This window comes from Plasmodium vivax, chromosome 7, assembly GCF_000002415.2.
Source record: "Plasmodium vivax chromosome 7, whole genome shotgun sequence".
Taxonomy (NCBI): Eukaryota; Apicomplexa; class Aconoidasida; order Haemosporida; family Plasmodiidae; genus Plasmodium; species Plasmodium vivax.
This window is the reverse complement of record NC_009912.1, coordinates 135,273-154,053: the sequence shown is the minus strand read 5'-3', so window position 1 is coordinate 154,053 and position 18,781 is coordinate 135,273. Positions and strand designations below refer to the sequence as shown.

Genomic DNA, 18,781 nt, shown 5'->3' with positions numbered 1-18,781 from the left:
CAAATTTATCGCACGATTTTATACCCATGCGTAGCCATTCCAGCGCTGCAGTAACTTTTAAGTCTACCCAACAGTTTTGCCTCGTTTGTTATGCCAACGTGTTCATTTGCTCACCCTTCGCGTTATATGTAACGAGTTAAAGGGGCCAGCCGCGTTCGCAATAGCCTAATTTTTGCGAGACGTTTCGTTGCTATTTTGTTTTTCCCGCAAACTGTACACACGTACATGCATGTATATACATATACGAGCACACTTTTTTTCAGTCAAAGTATACTGAAATTTGTTTCCAACGTGTAACTGTTTTTTCTTTAAGTTGCAAAGTTTTCGCCGTTACGTTTGACACCCCCCTTTTTGTGAATGCGCTTTTGGTTAAGCTGTTTTTGTTTGGTACCTCTCATTCGACCGTCGTGCAGTGCGCCACAAATTATGGCGTGTCCCTCTGCGTGCCGTTTTACGACGTTGCGCCGCAGCAAGTTACATTTTTGTGGATTCGCTTGTTCCTTTTAAAAAGTTACTTTTCTTTGTGATTGTCTTAAGCATGTATGCATTTGTACGTTTGAATTTGCATGTGCTCTTACTCGTTACGCATCCTATCCTTTGCCAAAGTTGCCTTTTTTTTTCCCGCGACAGAAAAAGCACCGTTCGAATGTGCAAAATGGTATGTAATTTTATTCCGACTTTACATTTTTTTTTAGCTATTTTATGCGAACGCGGTTTGCGCATTTGTAATTTGTGAAAATATCTTTTCCGTCTCTCACGAAAAGGAGATATTAAAAGGGTGATTTTCCAAATACGATGCTTAAAATGGGAGTGTAGATGCTGCAGTAATTTTCCCCCTTTTGTGCGCTTGTTTTGGTTTGCTTTTATTTATTTTATTTTTTTTTTTTAATTATTTTACTTAAGCAGCTCATTGTTGTGATTTTATTTTCACGCAAATGTGGATTTTTTTTTTTTTTTTTCCTCCCTATATATTTTTTCACGCTTTGTATAACACATCATTTGCGCGTTTTGTTTCGCTTTCTTGTGATATGCACTTTGCAGAAACTTGTCGTTCGAGAATTTTCGTGAATTATATTGCGAGCAACATACAAGCGTTTTACATATATCGTATGCATGCGCCTGAATGCGCCTATTTTTACCAACTACCTTTGCGCATGGAGGAGCCACGTGTTTGAAGATGCTATACTACGCCGAGTTTTCCTCGCTAAAGCTGTGCATGTATATAACCCTTCAGCGCAGAGTTAACATGAAACAGTTTTAAGCATTTGATTGGGATACGATACATTTTTGTGCTATGCATTTTCACGAGGGGTTGGCAAAACGCTCTAGGCACTTTGCTGCATATGTATAATGCTACAAATTATGTATGAGCGGTTATATACTTATATAGATATAGGCTGAGTGAATGCTTTTTTTTTTTTTTCCCCTTTCCTTTTGTTCGCCTTCTTCCTACTTTTTGAATTAACACCTAACTGCTGACTTTTCGCATTTGTTTGTTTGTTTTTTTTTCACTTATTCGTGCCTTTTTTTTTTTTTTTTTTTTTTTTTGTACTCTTTAATTAGCCAATTTTAAAAAGCTGCAATTTTTCTGACCTCGCCCCCATTTAGCATTATATATATATGGGTACCTGCACATACTCGTAAGCATCTTCGTGGTGAGTTAGCTGCACTTGAAAAAGCTTAGTTATTAAGATAAAAGCATTTTTCAGTGTTGTAACCATTTGTAATAGAATTTGTTCTAACATAACAGAGGGGGACTGAAGCAGATTTAAAGATCGATCTTTGCTTTTTGACATGTGTACTGAGACATTTGCAACGTAGTTTTTTTTTTTTTTTTAATGACTCTTTGTTTTCTTGGAACTTTGTACATTGAAGAGTGATGAGGTGGAGATAACTTGTGAGTGGAAAGTGGCTCCCTTTCGTGTTATTAACGTGTGCAACTTTTCATGTCGCGCTGGAAAAAGGTAAATGTAATGGTAAAGGTAACGGTAGATTGATCGGGATAGGAAAAATAAAAAATAAAAATAGCAACAGCAATAGCAGTATTGCATAAACGAAGCGTCGCCAATTGTGCAGCACAAAATTGACAGGAAAGCAAACGCAAGATGAACGAGCTATCCGTGAACGACGCCTTTGACGACATCGAAGTTGAGTCTTTTGATTTCATTTGGGAAGAATGGGAAGAGTACAAGGGAGATGTGCCCCTATGGCAACATATATTCTGTGGAAGTATAGCGGGGCTGATGGAGCACGTTTTTATGTACCCCCTGGACACGATTAAAACGTATATACAAACGAACGATCGTCTGAAGGGCAGCAGGAGGGCGTTCAGCAGGTGCAGCATGTACAGCCAAACTGCCAATAAGAGCAATTTCAACGATATTAAGGCTCACAAAAGTGGCTTGCATGTGGATAAGAAAAAATTTTGCACTTCTAGAGGGTGTGATGGGTGCATTTATAAGAAGACATGTACTTATGGCAACTTTTGTAATATGAAGATGATGGATCCGTTTAATAGAAAAGGTTTTTTCCACTCCAGCACACTTGGTGCTACATCAGATGTAATGAGAAAGAGTAAACACAATTTGGGAAAATTCCTTTGCGGAGGTTTAAATGTAGAACAGAGGGGAGTAATGGCCCACGTAGTAAATAAAAAGTTTCAACCGCGTAGATACCATAGTAGAGTAATGAATAAACACTTTGCCGCGGATAGTAGAAGTGTTAACCCGGGCAAATGTGGTAGTGGCCAGTATAACCAGTTGGCCAGATTGAGAAAGTACCGAGCATGCAATTTGTTTGACAAACCTCCCGGGGATGGTGGTGACAGCCGCGCTGTGGGTAACTCCAAGAATATGAGTATCCATTCGTTAGCCAGAAGTCCTGGTAGGATGGGGAGGAATACCTTAAGCAGGGCTAGAAGCGGAGGAACTGGGCCAGCAAAGCAAGAAATGAGAAACTTCCAAAGGTTTGGAATGAGTTGCGACACGTCTGCTAGTGCTACTACGAAATGGCAGCGTAGGGGAAACACTAATAGGATCGTATGTAATAATCTTACGAAGGATGGTTGCCCCTCACCAGTTAATCGCACAGAAATTAACCACGTGAACTTAAGAAAAGTCACGGGGAGAATTATTTTCAAAAAGGGCAGCAACGGTGCATCCATGGGGGGGAGGAAAATTCAGTACCATAAATGTGATGCGAATGGAGAAACAGTGAAAAGTTATAATCCTGCACAGAAGGGCTACATTGAAATGAAGCCATTTCTCCGCAAGGTGGGGGCAAATCACGTAATAAAAAAAAAAGGGAATTTAGGGGGGATAGAAAGGATAAACAGTGTTTTACTAAGTGATTTTTTGCGAGGATGTACCCATAGAACGAGTAACATAAGCAGTAACGCGCATTTGATGCGTGTCAAGAGGAACAACGGTCCATCTTTGAGGAGGAATTTAAAAGGTGGCGCCGTTCCCAGCACAGCGAATGGTAAGAGATATGTGATAAGTGAGTCTAACAAAATGGGAAAGAAAACCAATTTCTCTTTTATTTTCTCGGAAGAGAAATGCCTAAGTAGTGGCAACACTGGTGGCCGCAACAAACCGCGGTTAAGCAATTATTTGAAGCTGTTCCAAAGGGCAGGTAAGAATCCCCAATTTGATGGTTGCCTTCCCAGTGAGGCACTTAAAAAAGGTTATTATATGTTCCAAAAAAATGAATGGAATTTTTTCACCCCCGTTTTGGAAAATATGAAGAAGGGTCTCCTCCCAACCAAGTGGTGCAATATTACCCTCAGCACGCCGCCTCTCTCTAATGGCAAAGCAGTGATCATGAGGAAGGATGGCTTCAATTCATACTACTCCCTGTTAAGAAACAATAACAACGTATTTCATAATAACTTATGTTACGTAACCAAAAGTTATAACTACAGAAACCTGTTTGACAGAAGTATCCACTCTTCTTCAAGTAAAAATAATTTTTACAAAAATAGGAACTCCAATTTTAGCTACTCCAGGATTGGGAGAAATGGGAAAAGCTTCAACTTTATTAGGAGCCTATTTCCAGACATGTCCAACGGAGTGAACATAACGACCAGGCAAAACTGCAGTTTGATAAGAAGCAATGTGGCTAATCTGTACAAGGGGGTTAATGTCGTCGTGTTAGGATGCATTCCTGCGCATGCCATGTATTTCTCTACATTTGAATATAGTAAGAAGTATTTCTCCAGTGTGTGCTCTAAGAATGCGCCTGTGCAAGTGCAGGCCGGTGGGGTTAGCCGCGTAGAAGGGGCAAATCACCATCTTGATAGGAAGAAAGGTGAGGGGGTGAACTACAAATTGGGAGACCTAAACTATTTTGGCATAGCCATATCTGGATTTTTAGCAACCATCGCGCACGACTTGATTATCACCCCCATAGATACGCTAAAGCAGAGGTTGCAGTTAGGCATAAGCAAAAACTCCCTAGATTCGATAAAGATCCTCAGGGAACATGGGATCAGGAGTTTATACCTAAGTTTGCCAATAACCCTGCTCATGAATATCCCCTACCAAATCATCATGATATGCACGAATGAAAAAATGAAGAAAGTTTACTTTGAATATTTTTGCGGCATGAGTCGGTTGGGTAGGAATAACAGTCAGGGTACGTGTACCACTGGTGGGAGCAGCGATAGGAGTGGCGCCGTTGCAGGAGGTGGATGTACCAGCGGAGAGGCAAAGGAGGAGAGCAACAGTACATCTACGGGCAGTGGTACCTACCGTCTGCACAGTAGTCAAGAGAAACGCAGCGAAGGAGGCGGTTCTTCGGACAATTCACTCAGCCGCAATAGTGACAAATGGATCAAGTTGTTCATCGAGCAGGACATAGACTCGGTAAATCATTTGAGTAAAAGTCGCGCGCAAAAGTATGTGCCAAATGGGGGGGAACACATTTTACTGACTAGCCAAGCAGCATTCGATGGGGAACAAACGAACGAGGAAATTTTATTTAAAAATGTAATCAACAAGTTAGAAAACAGCTCAATTAGTGACCTTTCAGAAAATCATGACCGTAAGGTAGGCGACTCGTTTAGCTTTACCGGGGCGAAGTGCGATAATGTACAGTTGAAGAATATGTGGCTAGGCAACTACAACAGTGATGATAAGAAGGAGAGGAGGAGGAATGAGTTCTTTAACAAACCGTTTAATCACATCACATCCTACTTTGTGTGCGCAGGAATTGGCGGCGGAATAGCCGCCGTGGTGACAAATCCACTTGACGTTATTAAGACGAGGATTCAGACGGAGTGCTTCAACGCAAAAGGTTTCAATTTTTATCGAGTGGTATCGAATTTATATCATAAGGAGGGTTTTCGTTCCTTTTTCAAGGGATCCATGGCCAGAATGGCCCTGTGCATTCCTGCTTCGGCCATATCGTGGGGGACGTACGAAACGATGAAGCGCTTTTTCAAGGTTAACTTCAATTCGGCGTAGCTTCACTTTGCGGAATGGTCAGATGAGTTGCAACTCGATCATTTGGGTCCATCGTCATGTGCGCTACTTTATTTTTTCATTTTTTTTTTTTTTTTGGAACCATTTTGATTTTTGGGCGAGGGACATTTACACGTGTGCCGCTGTATGTGTCTGCCTCGCCGCGTATATGTCAATAGTGTGCGCTATGGGCGCGTCCACATCAGCATTAATGCACATGTGCATATTTAAACACCCAATTGAGGGTATCCTTCCCACAGGAGTATGGCTAATTTTTTTTCAGTTTTTTTCCTTTTCCCCATTTTGTTTATTTGCGAAGCGTGAATTTGTTATGCTGCTTAACTTAAAAGAATTAGAGAAAAAAAAATGAATGCGTTTGCGAATTATCACTTACTGCTACAGAAAAATGTTCCCATTTAACGGTACAAGGGAAGTAGTTTTTCGCACCTTGTGTGTTTTTTTTTTAACCTGAATGAATGTCTGTAAAATGGTGATGTGGTGTGGGGAGGAGGGTCTCCATTTTCCCCCGTTCCAATTGAGACCCTTTTTGAATAAGCGCAAAGGAGGGGAAAAATCAGCTCACTTGCGATAAGGGCCGATGAACATGTTTGCCAAGTGGACACACGGGGATGCACATTGCGCAAAAAGAACAGTTGCACGAGGGGTCATAATTGGATGGGTTGGAGGATCGCCGTGGGTAAATATCCCCGGGGGGGGTTACTTCTTTATGTATTTCCATGTCGAGTGGGACAATTTTGTCCTATGTAATAAAATGCCGCTTACCAAATAATACTGGAGAAAAAAAAGGAGAAATTCTTTAACGCGGCTGTGCTCCACTGGTATAGGTTGGAATTGGTTTTTTTCATTTCGCCATTCTTTTCGCATTTGCGCGTTCCACCTTTGTGGAATAAAATTTCCTCCTCTTTTAACGCAGACGAGGTTTTTTCACTCTGCGATTGTGGGGGCCCCCGCACATAAGCCCGTCCTGGATTGTCGCGCGGCCAGAGAGGCACACCCCCAGCGGCACAAAAATGTAACATACTATTTACACGGAAAATGCGCCACTGGAAAAGAGGCCCCCTCGGTATAAGCATAAATATGTACATACATATATACATGCATATACGCATGCGTAAAAGTGTATTATATATGTATACGTACATATTTGCGTTTGTACATGTTCAATTTTTTCATTTGGGGTTTTTCCCTTTCCGTTTTGAATTTGTGCCATCTGCTTGTGTCCCCGCGCGGTGTTTGCTCTCATTCTTGTTTTATTTATTTTCACGAGCACGTGGATTACGTTTTCGCGAATGCGCACGGCAGTTGCGCCCGTGCATACGTGGAATGTACGCCGGCCGTTTTTTGCCCCTCTCGAGTGTCGTACATTTTCACGCGTTTTTGCAAATTCGCGCAGCTCGCATACTGCCACGCACTGTCACATGCCGCCACATATGTTACAGAATTTCATTTGTTTTGCGCTTCTTCAAATATGCAATCGTCTGGATTATGTACTTGCATTTTTTTTTTTTGTCCCGCCTTATACAATTGCAAGGACTTTTTTTGCGTTCAAATTTTTATTTTCCCCTTATAGTAACATATATATTCAGAGCGCGTAAAAAGCGGCTTTTTTTTTTTTTTTTTTTTCCCATTAAGAGAGTTTTTTTATGTCATTTTTTTTTTATTTCCCTTCCCCACTTGAAATAATGACCGCTGATAAGTAGCGGAAATTTAATACAAGTGGGATGGCTAGCAAACTTGTAACTGTATAAAAGCAGAGCGTAAAATTGCCGAACATTCACGGGCGTACTGCTATGCGCGACATGCGTAAGTACGCGTGTACGGATGGGTGAATGTACGTGCGCAGCGTTCATTTGCTCATTTGTACATTTGTACAATTGCTCGTTTGCGTAGTTGTGCCCCCAACCGATGAGATATGAGAACTTACCTGGCTGCAAATAATGACCGGTTGACACGTGGAGAGAGGCAACAACGTATTATATTTTTATTTTTCATTTGAATTTTTTTTTTTTTTCATCAACTGGGGAGAGAACAAATGTCGCCTTAGTGCTCGGAAAATTGCACAAGTTACGCTTGCGTATTTTTCGTAAAATAAGGGAAAAAAACGCGTACTGGGGGTTGCGTCAAAGTGAGAAAAATTTGATCAGCCCAGGAAATGTGTATATAACTTAACTGCATATATACATGCGTGTGTGTTTACCCGTTTGTGCATACACATATGTGCATGCGGGTCATCTCCCCGTTCGCGTTAAAACTTGCGAAGATGCCTCTGCTCATGGTTTGACAGCAGCGGTTACATGCGCATATGTGATCGGTTAATTTTTCAGCTCGTTCCAAATTGGCTGAAAGTTCGACCGTTTTGGGAACAGGTTTTTGCACGGATAGGCATTCCTGCGTTAGTGGAAGCACTCACCCAGAGCGGTAAAACCCGCGTGTGTGTGCATCAGTGTAGTGACGTATGGATATGTCCATATACAAGCGAAACGTGGCATGCGTAATAAGCATAGCGACAGTTCCACGTTGATGTGAAACGCGCCAGGGGGGGGAAAAAAAAAAGTGCAACCGTTTGAGCCACAGTTGAGAAGCATATGTTCAGTCGGGAAAACAGGACCACATAAGAACAAAAATAAAGAAGAAGGAAGGAGAATTTTTTTTTATTAGAATAATTGTGGCATCCCCCTTTTTTCAGCACAAAAATATTTACCCCCTTTTTATATGATTGCACAACTATGTATATGCAGAACTCCTCGTCGAATAACCTCTTCGGATCATTTAACAACCAAGGGAACAATGCAAATAAGGGGATCTTCGGAAATGCAAACGTCCAGTCCAACCTATCGAACACGGATCACTCGTCCATTTTTGGAGTTTCCAAAACACCGCAATCGAACAATGCGCTGGTGAATAAGAATCTGTTTAATATGAACACGAGCTCCAGTGGATTAAGTGGAAATAAGGGGCTCTACGACAATATGAATAGTCAGTCGAACCTAGGTAACAAAAATATTTTTGGAGGGTCAAGTGTAGGAAGTGGTGCCAATCAGGGAAACATGGGAGGAAATAACTTATTCATGAATTCGAGCAATCAGAGTGGCTTAGGTATGAAGAATATTTTTGGGGGAACCACCAATTTAAATGCTCCAGGAACGAACATGTCCAATAAAGGGATTTTTGGAGGCATGCAACAGAATAACCAGAGCTCTGCTCCGTCGTCCAGTAACCTCTTTGGCAATTTGTCGTCTAATCAAACGAGCTCCGGAAATATGTTTGGAAATTTATCCTCGGCTAATCAAAATAAGGGAAATAGTTTATTTGGCACATCGTCTCAGTCCAATCAAACAGCAGGAAGTAACATGTTTGGGAATGCATCACCGATGGGCCAAAATAAGGGTGGTGGATTGTTTGGGGCTCTGCAATCGTCTAATCAGGGCAGTACAAGTAGCAGCATGTTTGGAGGTGCTGCCGGTGGAATGAGTCAAAATAAGGGAAGCAGCACTCTCTTCGGGGGGATGTCCGGTAGTACGCCGACCAACGCAGGATCTGGAAATCTCTTTGGAAATGCATCTCCAATGAATCAGAACAAGCCTAGTGGTGGGCTTTTTGGAGCGATGCAAACGCCTACCCAGGGCAGTACCAGTAACAGCATGTTTGGAAGCGCTGCCGGTGGGATGAGCCAAAATAAGGGGAGCAGCATATTTGGTGGATCCTTTGGGACGGCGAATCAAGGATCAACACAGAGCAACATGTTTGGGAATGCATCATCGATGGGCCAAAATAAGGGTGGCGGTCTTTTTGGAGCGCTACAAACGCCTACCCAGGGTAGTACAAGTAGCAGCATGTTTGGAGGCGCTGCTGGTGGGATGAGCCAAAATAAGGGAAGCAGCACTCTCTTCGGGGGGATGTCCGGCAGCACGCCGACCAACACAGGATCTGGAAATCTCTTCGGAAATACATCTCCAATGAGTCAGAACAAACCGGGTGGAGTTTTTGGAAATTTGCAATCGCCCAGCCAAGGCACAACAAGTAGCAGCAACATGTTTGGTGGTTTGGGAGCCAGTCAGGCAAAGCCAGCCACGGGTGGGAACCTCTTTGGAGGAATGTCCTCAACACCAGGGACGAGTGCAACTACGGGAACGGGTAGCAACCTCTTCGGGGGCACAGTGCAGGGTAGCCAAAATAAAACCGGCAGTAACATTTTCGGCTCATTGTCAGGAGGTACACAGGCTGGAAGTAGTAGTAGCCTTTTCGGGGCAACACCTTCTCCAAGTGCTACCACTATGGGAGGTAATAACGTATTTTCACCCTCCATGACAACGCCAACTAGCCAAAATAAATTTAATAACCTATTTGGACAGGTTGGAACAGCTGGTCAGAGTACATCTGTCAATTCTGCTGCCACGACGGGGGCTTCTTCCACTCCAGGATTAGGAGGAGCAACGCAAAGTGGTAGCACGAGCAATATGTTTGGAAGTGTATCCACAGGTACGAATTTGGGTGGCGTAGGTGACAGCAAGAATATATTTGGAACCTCGTCTGGTTTTTCGTTGGGCGCGGGGAATACTGGTACAAATGCCACCACTGGAGTTGGAGGAGTGGGAACCGGGTTAAGTACAGGAGGAGTTGGACTAGGTGTGGGATCCAATTTGGGAACGACCATGGGGTCAAGTGTGGGCACCAACATGGGTACAAACCTGGGTTCCAACTTAGCATCAAATATGAATGCGACTTTAAACGCGGGGGGAGGTACCGGCACCGGTGCTAATGCGAGCGGGTCGAGCATATTTGGTGGGTTAGGTGGACTAAACTCCAATTTGGGTGGCGGCACAATGATGGGTAGTAGCGGTTTGGGTCAAGCAATAAGCACAAGTGCAGCAGGAGGAGCGGCAACCAATATGTTTATGGGAAATAAAACTTTGGGGCCCAATAACAGCACGTTGATGAGCACACAGAATAATCTGCTGTTAGGCGAGAAGGGAAAGGTAAACAGTTTCATGGCACCGGAATTTAAGAGTGATCAAAAGGACGAATTGGCTGGTAGTAAGGACAATTTAGACAAGTCAGTAGAAGAGTTAACGATTATAAAAAAGCAAGAGGGCCTTTTCGATGAGGTGTATGAAGAGGAAGATGCGTTTAGCGAAAAGGAATCAGAAGGGACCTTTTACAATTACATTAATTTAATTATAAATGATAATATCAACGATATACAGAAGACAACATTTTCCCTATTGAATGATCATGATTCGTTAATGTGGGATAATTTTAAAAGTAATATTTTTAAAAATTTTGTGGATTATTTGGTGAATTTTAAGCAGAAGAAGAATCAAAAGGTGGTTAAGAGCAATGTGTTAGATTTGGATCAGCATGAGTTTCAAATTTTAATTTGGCTGTACAATGTGAATGCATGCAAAGTAGATTTTATTCCCTTTAAGAGCTTTTACTACCTACTGTTGAGTGACACGAATTTAAATTACTCCAAGATTTTTATCGGAAATGTAGACAAGAATTTATTTCCTGGCAGCTTTGTCGAAGTGAATGACCACTACTACATGAACTCGAAGAACCACTTCTTCAAATCGCAGATAAGTAAGTACCAGGAGAGTGAAGCGGTCTCAGTTAGGGATAGACGGCGGGGCAAGAAAAGGGGGACCAACGCCATAAACATAAACGCCCTGGATGTGGATTCCATTTACAAGCAGGTTCTGAAGGACATCCTGAACAGCCTGCTGAATATGAATTTGTCCATAACGAAGGAAAACTTGAAGAGGAGGGAAAAGGAGGACTACTACGACAACGGGGACAACCACAACAATTACAGTAGCGGTAATGGCAACGTTAGCGGAAGGGATAAGCTAAATTCGGGCCCCAACTACACGTACGAAAATTTACTGCTAAATTATCTCTTCGGGACGCTGCAACATTTGCATGACAAGTTTTACAAAATCGAAATAAGCAACTATGTTGCAAAGGATTTAAACCAAATTGATGAGTATTTCGTGGACGCCAAGTCGAACGCCATCTTTTCCTACTGCTATGACAATTTTTATAAGAACGAAATGGACAAGGAAAACTGCACCATCCATTTTTTTTTCTACCTAGTTAACATCATGTTTCGGTGTGGAAATTATTTGGGGCTAATCCAGATAATTAAGGGGGACGAATTTGTGAAAAATCTAAGCATTGACAATTACCTGTACGACTTTGTAATATTGCTGATAAGAATTTTGTTTTTAATTTACCATAAGAGCAACGAGATAAGCATCTTCGAGAATATGAAAGTAGATTTTGACTGCACGGACATTTTCAAGAAAAAAATTAACATGTCTGTGTTGATTAATTTTTTCCACTCAATTATTTACCTGTGCGTTAATAACATTTATGCGTACGATTTGCTGTGCGTGTTGTTTTCTGACATTTTTTACAAAAAGGGGTCCATGTACACCAATCGGGACAAAAAAATGGAGATGAAAAATATCTTTCATTACACGGAGGGGCGGAGCCCCAGCCATGAGAACACTCATGAGGAGGATGGCTATGACGACGTGGATTATGATGATAGTTTTCACCACCACCATCACCATCATCGTGACGGTCGTATGGGGCCGAGTAGGAGTGGCTCCAACAGAGAGGGCGCTCATCCTAAGGGAAGAGGGTACGAGGGGGAGGAGGGAGCACCTCCAGGGAAGGATCCCATGAGGGGAAGGCGCCCAGAGCAAAGATCCAAAAGTCAATACAGTGACGACTACTTCGGGGATTATAGCGATCTCCCGTATGGTGAGCAGTACGACGACTACTATGGTGAGCGGTACGTGGGTCCCCCGAACAACGGCGGTCGAGGTAGTAGGCGGCCTAGTAACCACCGCAACGGAGGGAGGAGACCCCCCAACTATGACCTAATCGATGATGAACGGAGAAATAGCAGACATAGCAGACGTAGCAGTCGCAATAGGGGAGATGATAATAGCAACAATAATAACCAATCGATGAGGGGCTACTTCAGCAGCGATGAGAACAGCAACAGCGGAAGAGCAAAGAAGGGGAAAAAAGGAAAAAACAAAACCTTCTTCTTTGACATGTTTACAAATATGCTTCAAAAGCCGAAGAAGTCCCAAGAGGATGAATTTGGAAACATCGAAATAAATGAAGAAATGGAGGATAGAATGAACAGAGATTCAGAACACATAAGTTACATCGAATCTTTGGGAATCACCAACAGGTATGGCTATAATTTTGAGTACTGCAATATCGAGACGAGCATATGGATAGAATTGACTTTGTTCCTTTCGAAGAATTTTGACTTGTATGGGAGTAAATTTCAAGAAAATTTTGACATCCTAGATACGAACTTAAGTTTTTACAATTACGATGATGATAATAATGCAATTTTAAATGATACAAAATATAGGAGGGAGAAAATAAACGGAAAAATTGAAAAGTTATTCATTTGCATATCGCACTGTATTGTGCACGAAAATAAAGAATTCTTTGCAATTTGCTCGAAACTCAAGGTGGATGAAGTGATAAATAATTTTATTGTGGTGGATGGGAAGATTGCCGAAAAGGTTAAGGGCAACATTTCGAAAGTTTTAAAAAATAATTTCGTGCTCTACATTAAGTTATTTTACTACCTCCTGTTAGTGGGAAATATCTACACCACTGTTGCGTTTTTGTCGTGCATATCGAACAACGTGCAGAGGATCCTCCTAGTGCTGACCATATTTTTGCACAAAAATAACATCTTCGAAAATGAGCAGTTGAATAATATAAAATTGAGGACGTTACAATTTTTGAAGTTCAAAAATGAAAGCGACTCATTTTTGGATCATTCCATGAATGGCATTAATGACGAAGTTTCCTCTGCAGCAGCAGCAGCAGTAGCGGCCGCAGCGGTGGAAGCCACGGCAATTGTGGCCACCTCAGCAGCAGACAGGATGAATTTAATTAACCTCAGCTTGAATAGTATAGACCTCCCCTTTGACTATTTTGTACTTCGAAATAATAACATCAACATTTTGTTAAAGATAACTTATCTGCTAAATTTGAAGACCAGCTTGAGTATCAAACTGCTGAAGAGCATTGTTCAGGAGAATCAAGACATCCTCTTGCACGAGAGCGTAATTGGGCACATAAATAATGACGGGAATATACTCTATGGCAAATTGCATGACTTCCTATTTTTGTTTAAGAATAAGGTGAAAATGAGAAAGGACATCAAATGCTACTTCTTAATGTACTACGTTTTGTATAAGAAGAAACTCTTTCACAGTACAAAATTGCGCAAGTATAAAAACGAAAATGACGAAGAGTATCATTACAAGTGCAGAAATTTTAAGTATGTGCAGAGCAAGAATATTAACACGCTGAATAGGATATCCCTGGACAACTCCTTCATCAGTGTGCACTGCTCCATTTTGTATAAAATTTCTCAGTTTTATGCCATCCTGGCGTACTTTGCCAACCAGCGGAAGAACTACATCATTTCGTTCATCTGCTACTACATCTTGAAGGACGAGCAGAGCGCCATCAACTCCTTGATTAGGATTTACAACGACGAGCTGATATACTACTACCACAACAACGAGCGGGAGTACGTCTACATCCGCAAGTGCGCCTTCCGCTTTTACCACTTGGCCAAGGTAGGGTGGCGTACAATCGTCGCAGCAATGGCAGCAGAAATCGCGGTAGAATCGCGGCAGCAATCGCGGTAGCGAATGGGCTAATTGGCTAATTGGCAAATCGGCTAATCTGCTAATTGGCTAATCGGCTAATCGTACGCACGCACGATTAGCCCCGCAGCACCGTTGTGCCCTCCATACATATTGGCGACCTCCTCCCCCCCTCCTGCAGAACATGTGGCCCTCAAACGTCAAGCTCGAATCAATTGAAAACAAGTCGTACCTAATCCTGAGCATCCTGTTCATGAAGAGGAAGATGTTCGAAGAGGCCTTTATAATCTTTTCGTCCAGCCTGATTCCAGACAACATGCTGGAGAAGCTCTCCACGGCGGATTACTACAACATCGATTTGTCCTCCAACTTTTTGATGACGCTGAGGGAGCTGTGTCGACAGAACTATCAGGTACGGATGGAGGGAGGTTTTGCCTCCGAGCGAGTGTAACATATTGGGTGTACTGCCAATGTGTTGAGAGAGGGGTCTTGCCATTTGTGCATCTGCCCCCCGCTGAAGTGTGTTTCGCTGCACTGCGCATAACTACGAAAAACGCCGCAAAACGCCGCTCAACTTGCTTAACTCGCATAACTGCGCCCCCCCTCCCACTTGCAGATAAACGAACTGGTAGGACAGACCACCCTTCACGCCGTTGTTAAATTTTTGCTGCCCATCAAGGACAAGTTGGATGCTCAAGTTGTGGAAAGCATCAACTACCTGAGCACATTAAGCTTTTAAAATGAAAACACGCACGTTTGTTTTGTTTCTTTTTTTTTTTTGGCATGTACAAAATTGTATTTAATTTTTTTTTTTTTTTTGACTAGCCACCACATGCTCGCTAACTCCCCTATTTGACTTGGTAAAAGAAAAGGAGTATTCGTGCTAAGTAGATTTACATGTGAACATGTGTCCGTGCGCGAGTGGGTTGAAGTGTCACCATAACGGGTTGACTGACCCGTTTGCACATGTCACTGCGCGCACTTCGTGGTAGACCCAGCTATGCAGCCAACGAGCCAACCGGCCAACTGGCGTACTCCTTTACAATTTCCTTTCGTGCCAAATTGTTTAACCCACGTTTGTATCCTCTTCATGATAACTGCCTTTTTTCATTTTTAAAAACAACGAAAAGATATATGCCCAAATTAATGCTCATATATCTGATTACGAAAAGGTGAGTTCATTTTTAAGGAACCAGTAAAGACTCCCGTCGTCCCTTTGGTTAATTTTTTCCTCGAAAAAATGTAATTTGGGAAGAATGGGAACATCTCACCGAGGTGTATGGGCTAGGAGCACAGGTAAACATGCGAATGCCCCAGTTGGTGCATCAAAATAGGGGTACTTATTCTAGTGGAGAAACGAGGTTAAAGCGTTTTCCCTTAAATATGATTTTTACAAAATGGAAGGGAACAGGACGTGCGATTTTACACGGCGTGTAGAGTACAAGTCGGGTGGAAAAGGCCCCCAAAATGAATGCTATACCATTGTGCGCAGTGTAGAGGCACACGGGGCATAAGGGCGCACACGGCGAAGTTGTACATTTGTAAATGTTCAGCATAAAATGCATAGGCCCTTCCATATGCTATGCATGTGCAATGCTGTTCACGTTGTTCTGAATGGTTTGGAACGCGTTTTTGCGTCAATTTTTTTTTTTTTTTTTCAAGTTTCCTCACTCCTTTTCTGCTGGCACAGCTCCCATTTAACCGCGAAAGGAAAAGAGTAACAAAATGGCATTTTAGGGAGCGTTTTTTTCGTTTCTGTGTTGCGTAAGTGGGCCCCACGTTTCGCAAAATTTTCGCATTTTTTCGCAAAATTTTCACACTTGATCGCAAATTTTTCACACTTGATCGCAAATTTTTCACATTTGGGCGTATCCACCCCGTGGGCACATTTTCCGTATGCAGAGCACCCTGGAAAATAAAGGCTCGTATGCACGCCGGCGTGAAGGGGAGAGGGACGCGTTGCCTCGCGGCTTGTTCGGCATGTCAACTTGAAAGGCCGCTGCGGCTGCTGCGTGTTACGGCTTTGGCCACGTTTGCCACGTTTACCTCTTCTGCCACGTCTGCCTGTGCTGCCCCTTCCCCCAGTGCGACCCCGTCCCCCCCTTCTCCTCTACACCACTGAACCGAAGCAGCAATGATTAAGATGATCAAAGTGGCAGGTTTTTGCAGGCGGGAGCGACTCCCCCGCGCCAGTGGCAAATTCGCCGCCGCATGGCTAGGCAAGAGCTACAGCACAGCGAAGATGGACAGCGTCGCGGCGAAGACGGACAGCATCACAGCCGTTGACAACAAGTACATTTACAATGTGTACAAATTAGATAAAACATACTACAACAATTTGAAGGTAATAAACAGCTACGATGAATACCACAATTTGGTCGTAAAAAATGAGTACTTTAAGGACTACTCCAAATTGGGAAACAAGTTTAATCAGGGAGAAACGTGGGAGCATAATGGGGAAGATTTGGCGGACGGATTTAAACCCTCCATGGAGGAAAGAAAGGACGCAGTGAGAACCGATTTAGGAAAAATGAAGAAAGAAAATGAAGAATGCACAAATGTCATTACGTCCACCGATTTACAGGTGCTATACTTTGGTAGCTATGAAAATAACATTAGTGTTCTTTTATTTGAGAAATTTAAAAGTATCATCGAAAAGAATAAAAAGTTACAATTTTTTTTCCTGGATGTTAATGTCTGCCCACAGTGTTCTTACAATTGTGATGTTACCTATGTGCCTTGTGTTTGTTTAATATATAAAAATCATTTGTATAGAAAAAAATTAGAGATCAATTATGAAAACCCCATTGATGATAAGTACCTCGACGAGTACTTAAGTTCTGTGCAGAAGAGCATAGATTCGTTTCACACGTACAACAATAAGTTTATTTACAAGTTGAAGAAGCAGAGCAATTACCTGAACACCAAATATATAGATGTGGACAACCAGAACATCCACAAGGAGAACTGGAACACCTTCTAGCGGGGTTTTCTGCATCGTTGTGATGAGCTATGCATCAGCGCAGCGACGTAGGGGTATGCGCTGAGACGCATGTGGATGTGCCCCGTTGCAAAGTAGTTCCTCCACGCGTGGCTACCTTTTCTTGCGGCGTGCCTTTATTCGTTACGACCCGTTCTTAACCGAGGTCAACCAGGCTGCCTCTATTTTTTTGCGCCACAGAAGTCATCGTGGTTGAATTTGCACAAACTGCGTAAAGAGCCCCACATGGTTATAATAAGCACCACTTGTGGGGGGACGAAAGTGTCTGCGCCTACGCATACGAATATGTACATGCACATACACACATACGTACATTTAACGCTTTATGGGAATTTCTTTCCTAAACAAAAAATTCATTCTAGTTAGCTCAGCGGTGAGTCAATACCAATTAGTGCGTAACTAAAAAGGTGCTTTTCAAATTTTGCAATTCTATTGCGAAGGGGTAAGGCGTGCTAGCAAAAAAAAGGAAAAACAAATAAAGGGAAAAATCTGCCAGAAAAAATTGCCAAATAATGCTGCGGATGCGTGTAATTTTTAAGCATTCGCGTAATTTTACGCGTTTGCATAATTTTAAGCACTCGCATATTTTTAAGTATTCGCCTAATTTTTAAGTATGCGTGGGGGCTGGCGCCTTCGGGCACTTCGAAAAAAATGCACCCCCCCTTTTTTAGCACCTTGGTGGCGACGTTTTTTCGCTTTCTTTTAAAGTGTGTTATTCATTCTTGAATCTACCGCGCGAGGTTATTTTTTCGCTCACCTTTTGTACACGGAGCTCTTCGCTTTTGTTATTTTTTGCATTAGCCCCATGGCCGCAAAATTTTTTTTTCGCCATCCTATATATGTATGCACGCGAAATGTACGATCGTGAACACGCATTTGTGCGAATATGCCCTAGCGCGATTGCACACGCATACACGCGGATGTACGCATGAAGTATGTGCTATTTTGCGTGCGGCCCTAGGCCCTCTCACCACTATTCGAACAGTGTGATGGCCGGCCGTTGGAGCAATATAGCAACAAAAGTACGCCTGGCGAACGCCACACAAATTGGAGCAAACCTAGTAGGTTATACTTACGTACACAATTGTATGTACTTTTGCTTTCCTTTTTAATTTTATTTTATACGGCCATTTTTCACGCCCTTGATTGAGTAATAATTAGACCTGTTCTTTGCGTATAAATTGTTTGTCCTGATGCAGGCGCCCCTTGTAATGTTCAAATGTGTAGCATTTCGACGTGTTGACATGTTTATGCCTTTTTAAAAGACGACTATTTTGTAGTTAAAGCTCGTTTGGGAGTGTAATTCCTTTTCTCCCTTTTTTTTTTTTATGCGCTCTTTTGAACGGACACGGGGGAGAGGCGCCCAGTTCGCTTACTTAACAGAGCAGTTTTGTCGAGGGGGCTTGGCAGCCCTTGTAAGTAGGCATATGGTCGCGCGAATTGTGAAAGTGTCAATTTATGTGCATGTCGAACTGTGATGCGTTGTATGCCTGAGAAGGGGGAAAGAAGGGGCATAAAAGGGGAAGAAAAGAGGGCACAAAAGAGGGCATAAGCGGGGGCATAGCAAGTTAGTTGAGAAGCCCATGGGAACATTCCCAAAATGGCCCTCCAAATTAAGCTCACTTTACAAATTTGAT

The 18,781-nt window shown here is 42.6% G+C and overlaps 3 protein-coding genes across 3 annotated transcripts, besides 31 other annotated features; all 3 read left to right on the top strand.

Annotated features, from left to right (window-relative positions):
• Positions 1–1,159: 1,159 nt before the first annotated feature.
• Positions 1,160–1,230: a microsatellite.
• Positions 1,231–1,644: 414 nt separating this feature from the next.
• Positions 1,645–1,676: a microsatellite.
• Positions 1,677–1,794: 118 nt separating this feature from the next.
• Positions 1,795–1,878: a microsatellite.
• Positions 1,879–2,069: 191 nt separating this feature from the next.
• Positions 2,070–2,123: a microsatellite.
• PVX_098705 (mitochondrial carrier protein, putative) lies at positions 2,106–5,465 on the top strand (the record flags this gene model as incomplete). Its single annotated transcript, XM_001614541.1, has 1 exon — positions 2,106–5,465. One exon carries the CDS (start codon positions 2,106–2,108, stop codon positions 5,463–5,465), a length of 3,360 nt encoding a protein of 1,119 aa, XP_001614591.1.
• Positions 2,765–2,785: a microsatellite.
• Positions 5,107–5,130: a microsatellite.
• Positions 5,248–5,282: a microsatellite.
• Positions 5,466–5,688: 223 nt separating the features above from the next.
• Positions 5,689–5,776: a microsatellite.
• Positions 5,741–5,813: a microsatellite.
• Positions 5,814–5,976: 163 nt separating this feature from the next.
• Positions 5,977–6,003: a microsatellite.
• Positions 6,004–8,209: 2,206 nt separating this feature from the next.
• Positions 8,210–14,882, top strand: PVX_098700 (hypothetical protein, conserved; the record flags this gene model as incomplete). Its single annotated transcript, XM_001614540.1, has 3 exons — positions 8,210–14,113; positions 14,325–14,555; positions 14,760–14,882. 3 exons carry the CDS (start codon positions 8,210–8,212, stop codon positions 14,880–14,882), a joined length of 6,258 nt encoding a protein of 2,085 aa, XP_001614590.1.
• Positions 8,321–8,391: a microsatellite.
• Positions 9,250–9,381: a microsatellite.
• Positions 10,630–10,661: a microsatellite.
• Positions 11,198–11,224: a microsatellite.
• Positions 11,995–12,160: a microsatellite.
• Positions 12,904–12,956: a microsatellite.
• Positions 12,961–12,984: a microsatellite.
• Positions 13,050–13,076: a microsatellite.
• Positions 13,334–13,357: a microsatellite.
• Positions 14,164–14,205: a microsatellite.
• Positions 14,420–14,463: a microsatellite.
• Positions 14,883–15,650: 768 nt separating the features above from the next.
• Positions 15,651–15,683: a microsatellite.
• A 284-nt stretch (positions 15,684–15,967) lies between these two features.
• Positions 15,968–16,105: a microsatellite.
• A 134-nt stretch (positions 16,106–16,239) lies between these two features.
• Positions 16,240–16,260: a microsatellite.
• A 17-nt stretch (positions 16,261–16,277) lies between these two features.
• On the top strand, positions 16,278–17,431 carry PVX_098695 (hypothetical protein, conserved; the record flags this gene model as incomplete). Its single annotated transcript, XM_001614539.1, has 1 exon — positions 16,278–17,431. One exon carries the CDS (start codon positions 16,278–16,280, stop codon positions 17,124–17,126), a length of 849 nt encoding a protein of 282 aa, XP_001614589.1. The 3' UTR covers positions 17,127–17,431.
• Positions 16,715–16,767: a microsatellite.
• A 269-nt stretch (positions 17,432–17,700) lies between the features above and the next one.
• Positions 17,701–17,720: a microsatellite.
• Positions 17,721–17,892: 172 nt separating this feature from the next.
• Positions 17,893–17,915: a microsatellite.
• Positions 17,916–17,969: 54 nt separating this feature from the next.
• Positions 17,970–17,990: a microsatellite.
• Positions 17,971–17,991: a microsatellite.
• A 266-nt stretch (positions 17,992–18,257) lies between these two features.
• Positions 18,258–18,294: a microsatellite.
• A 171-nt stretch (positions 18,295–18,465) lies between these two features.
• Positions 18,466–18,497: a microsatellite.
• Between the last annotated feature and the right edge of the window lie 284 nt (positions 18,498–18,781).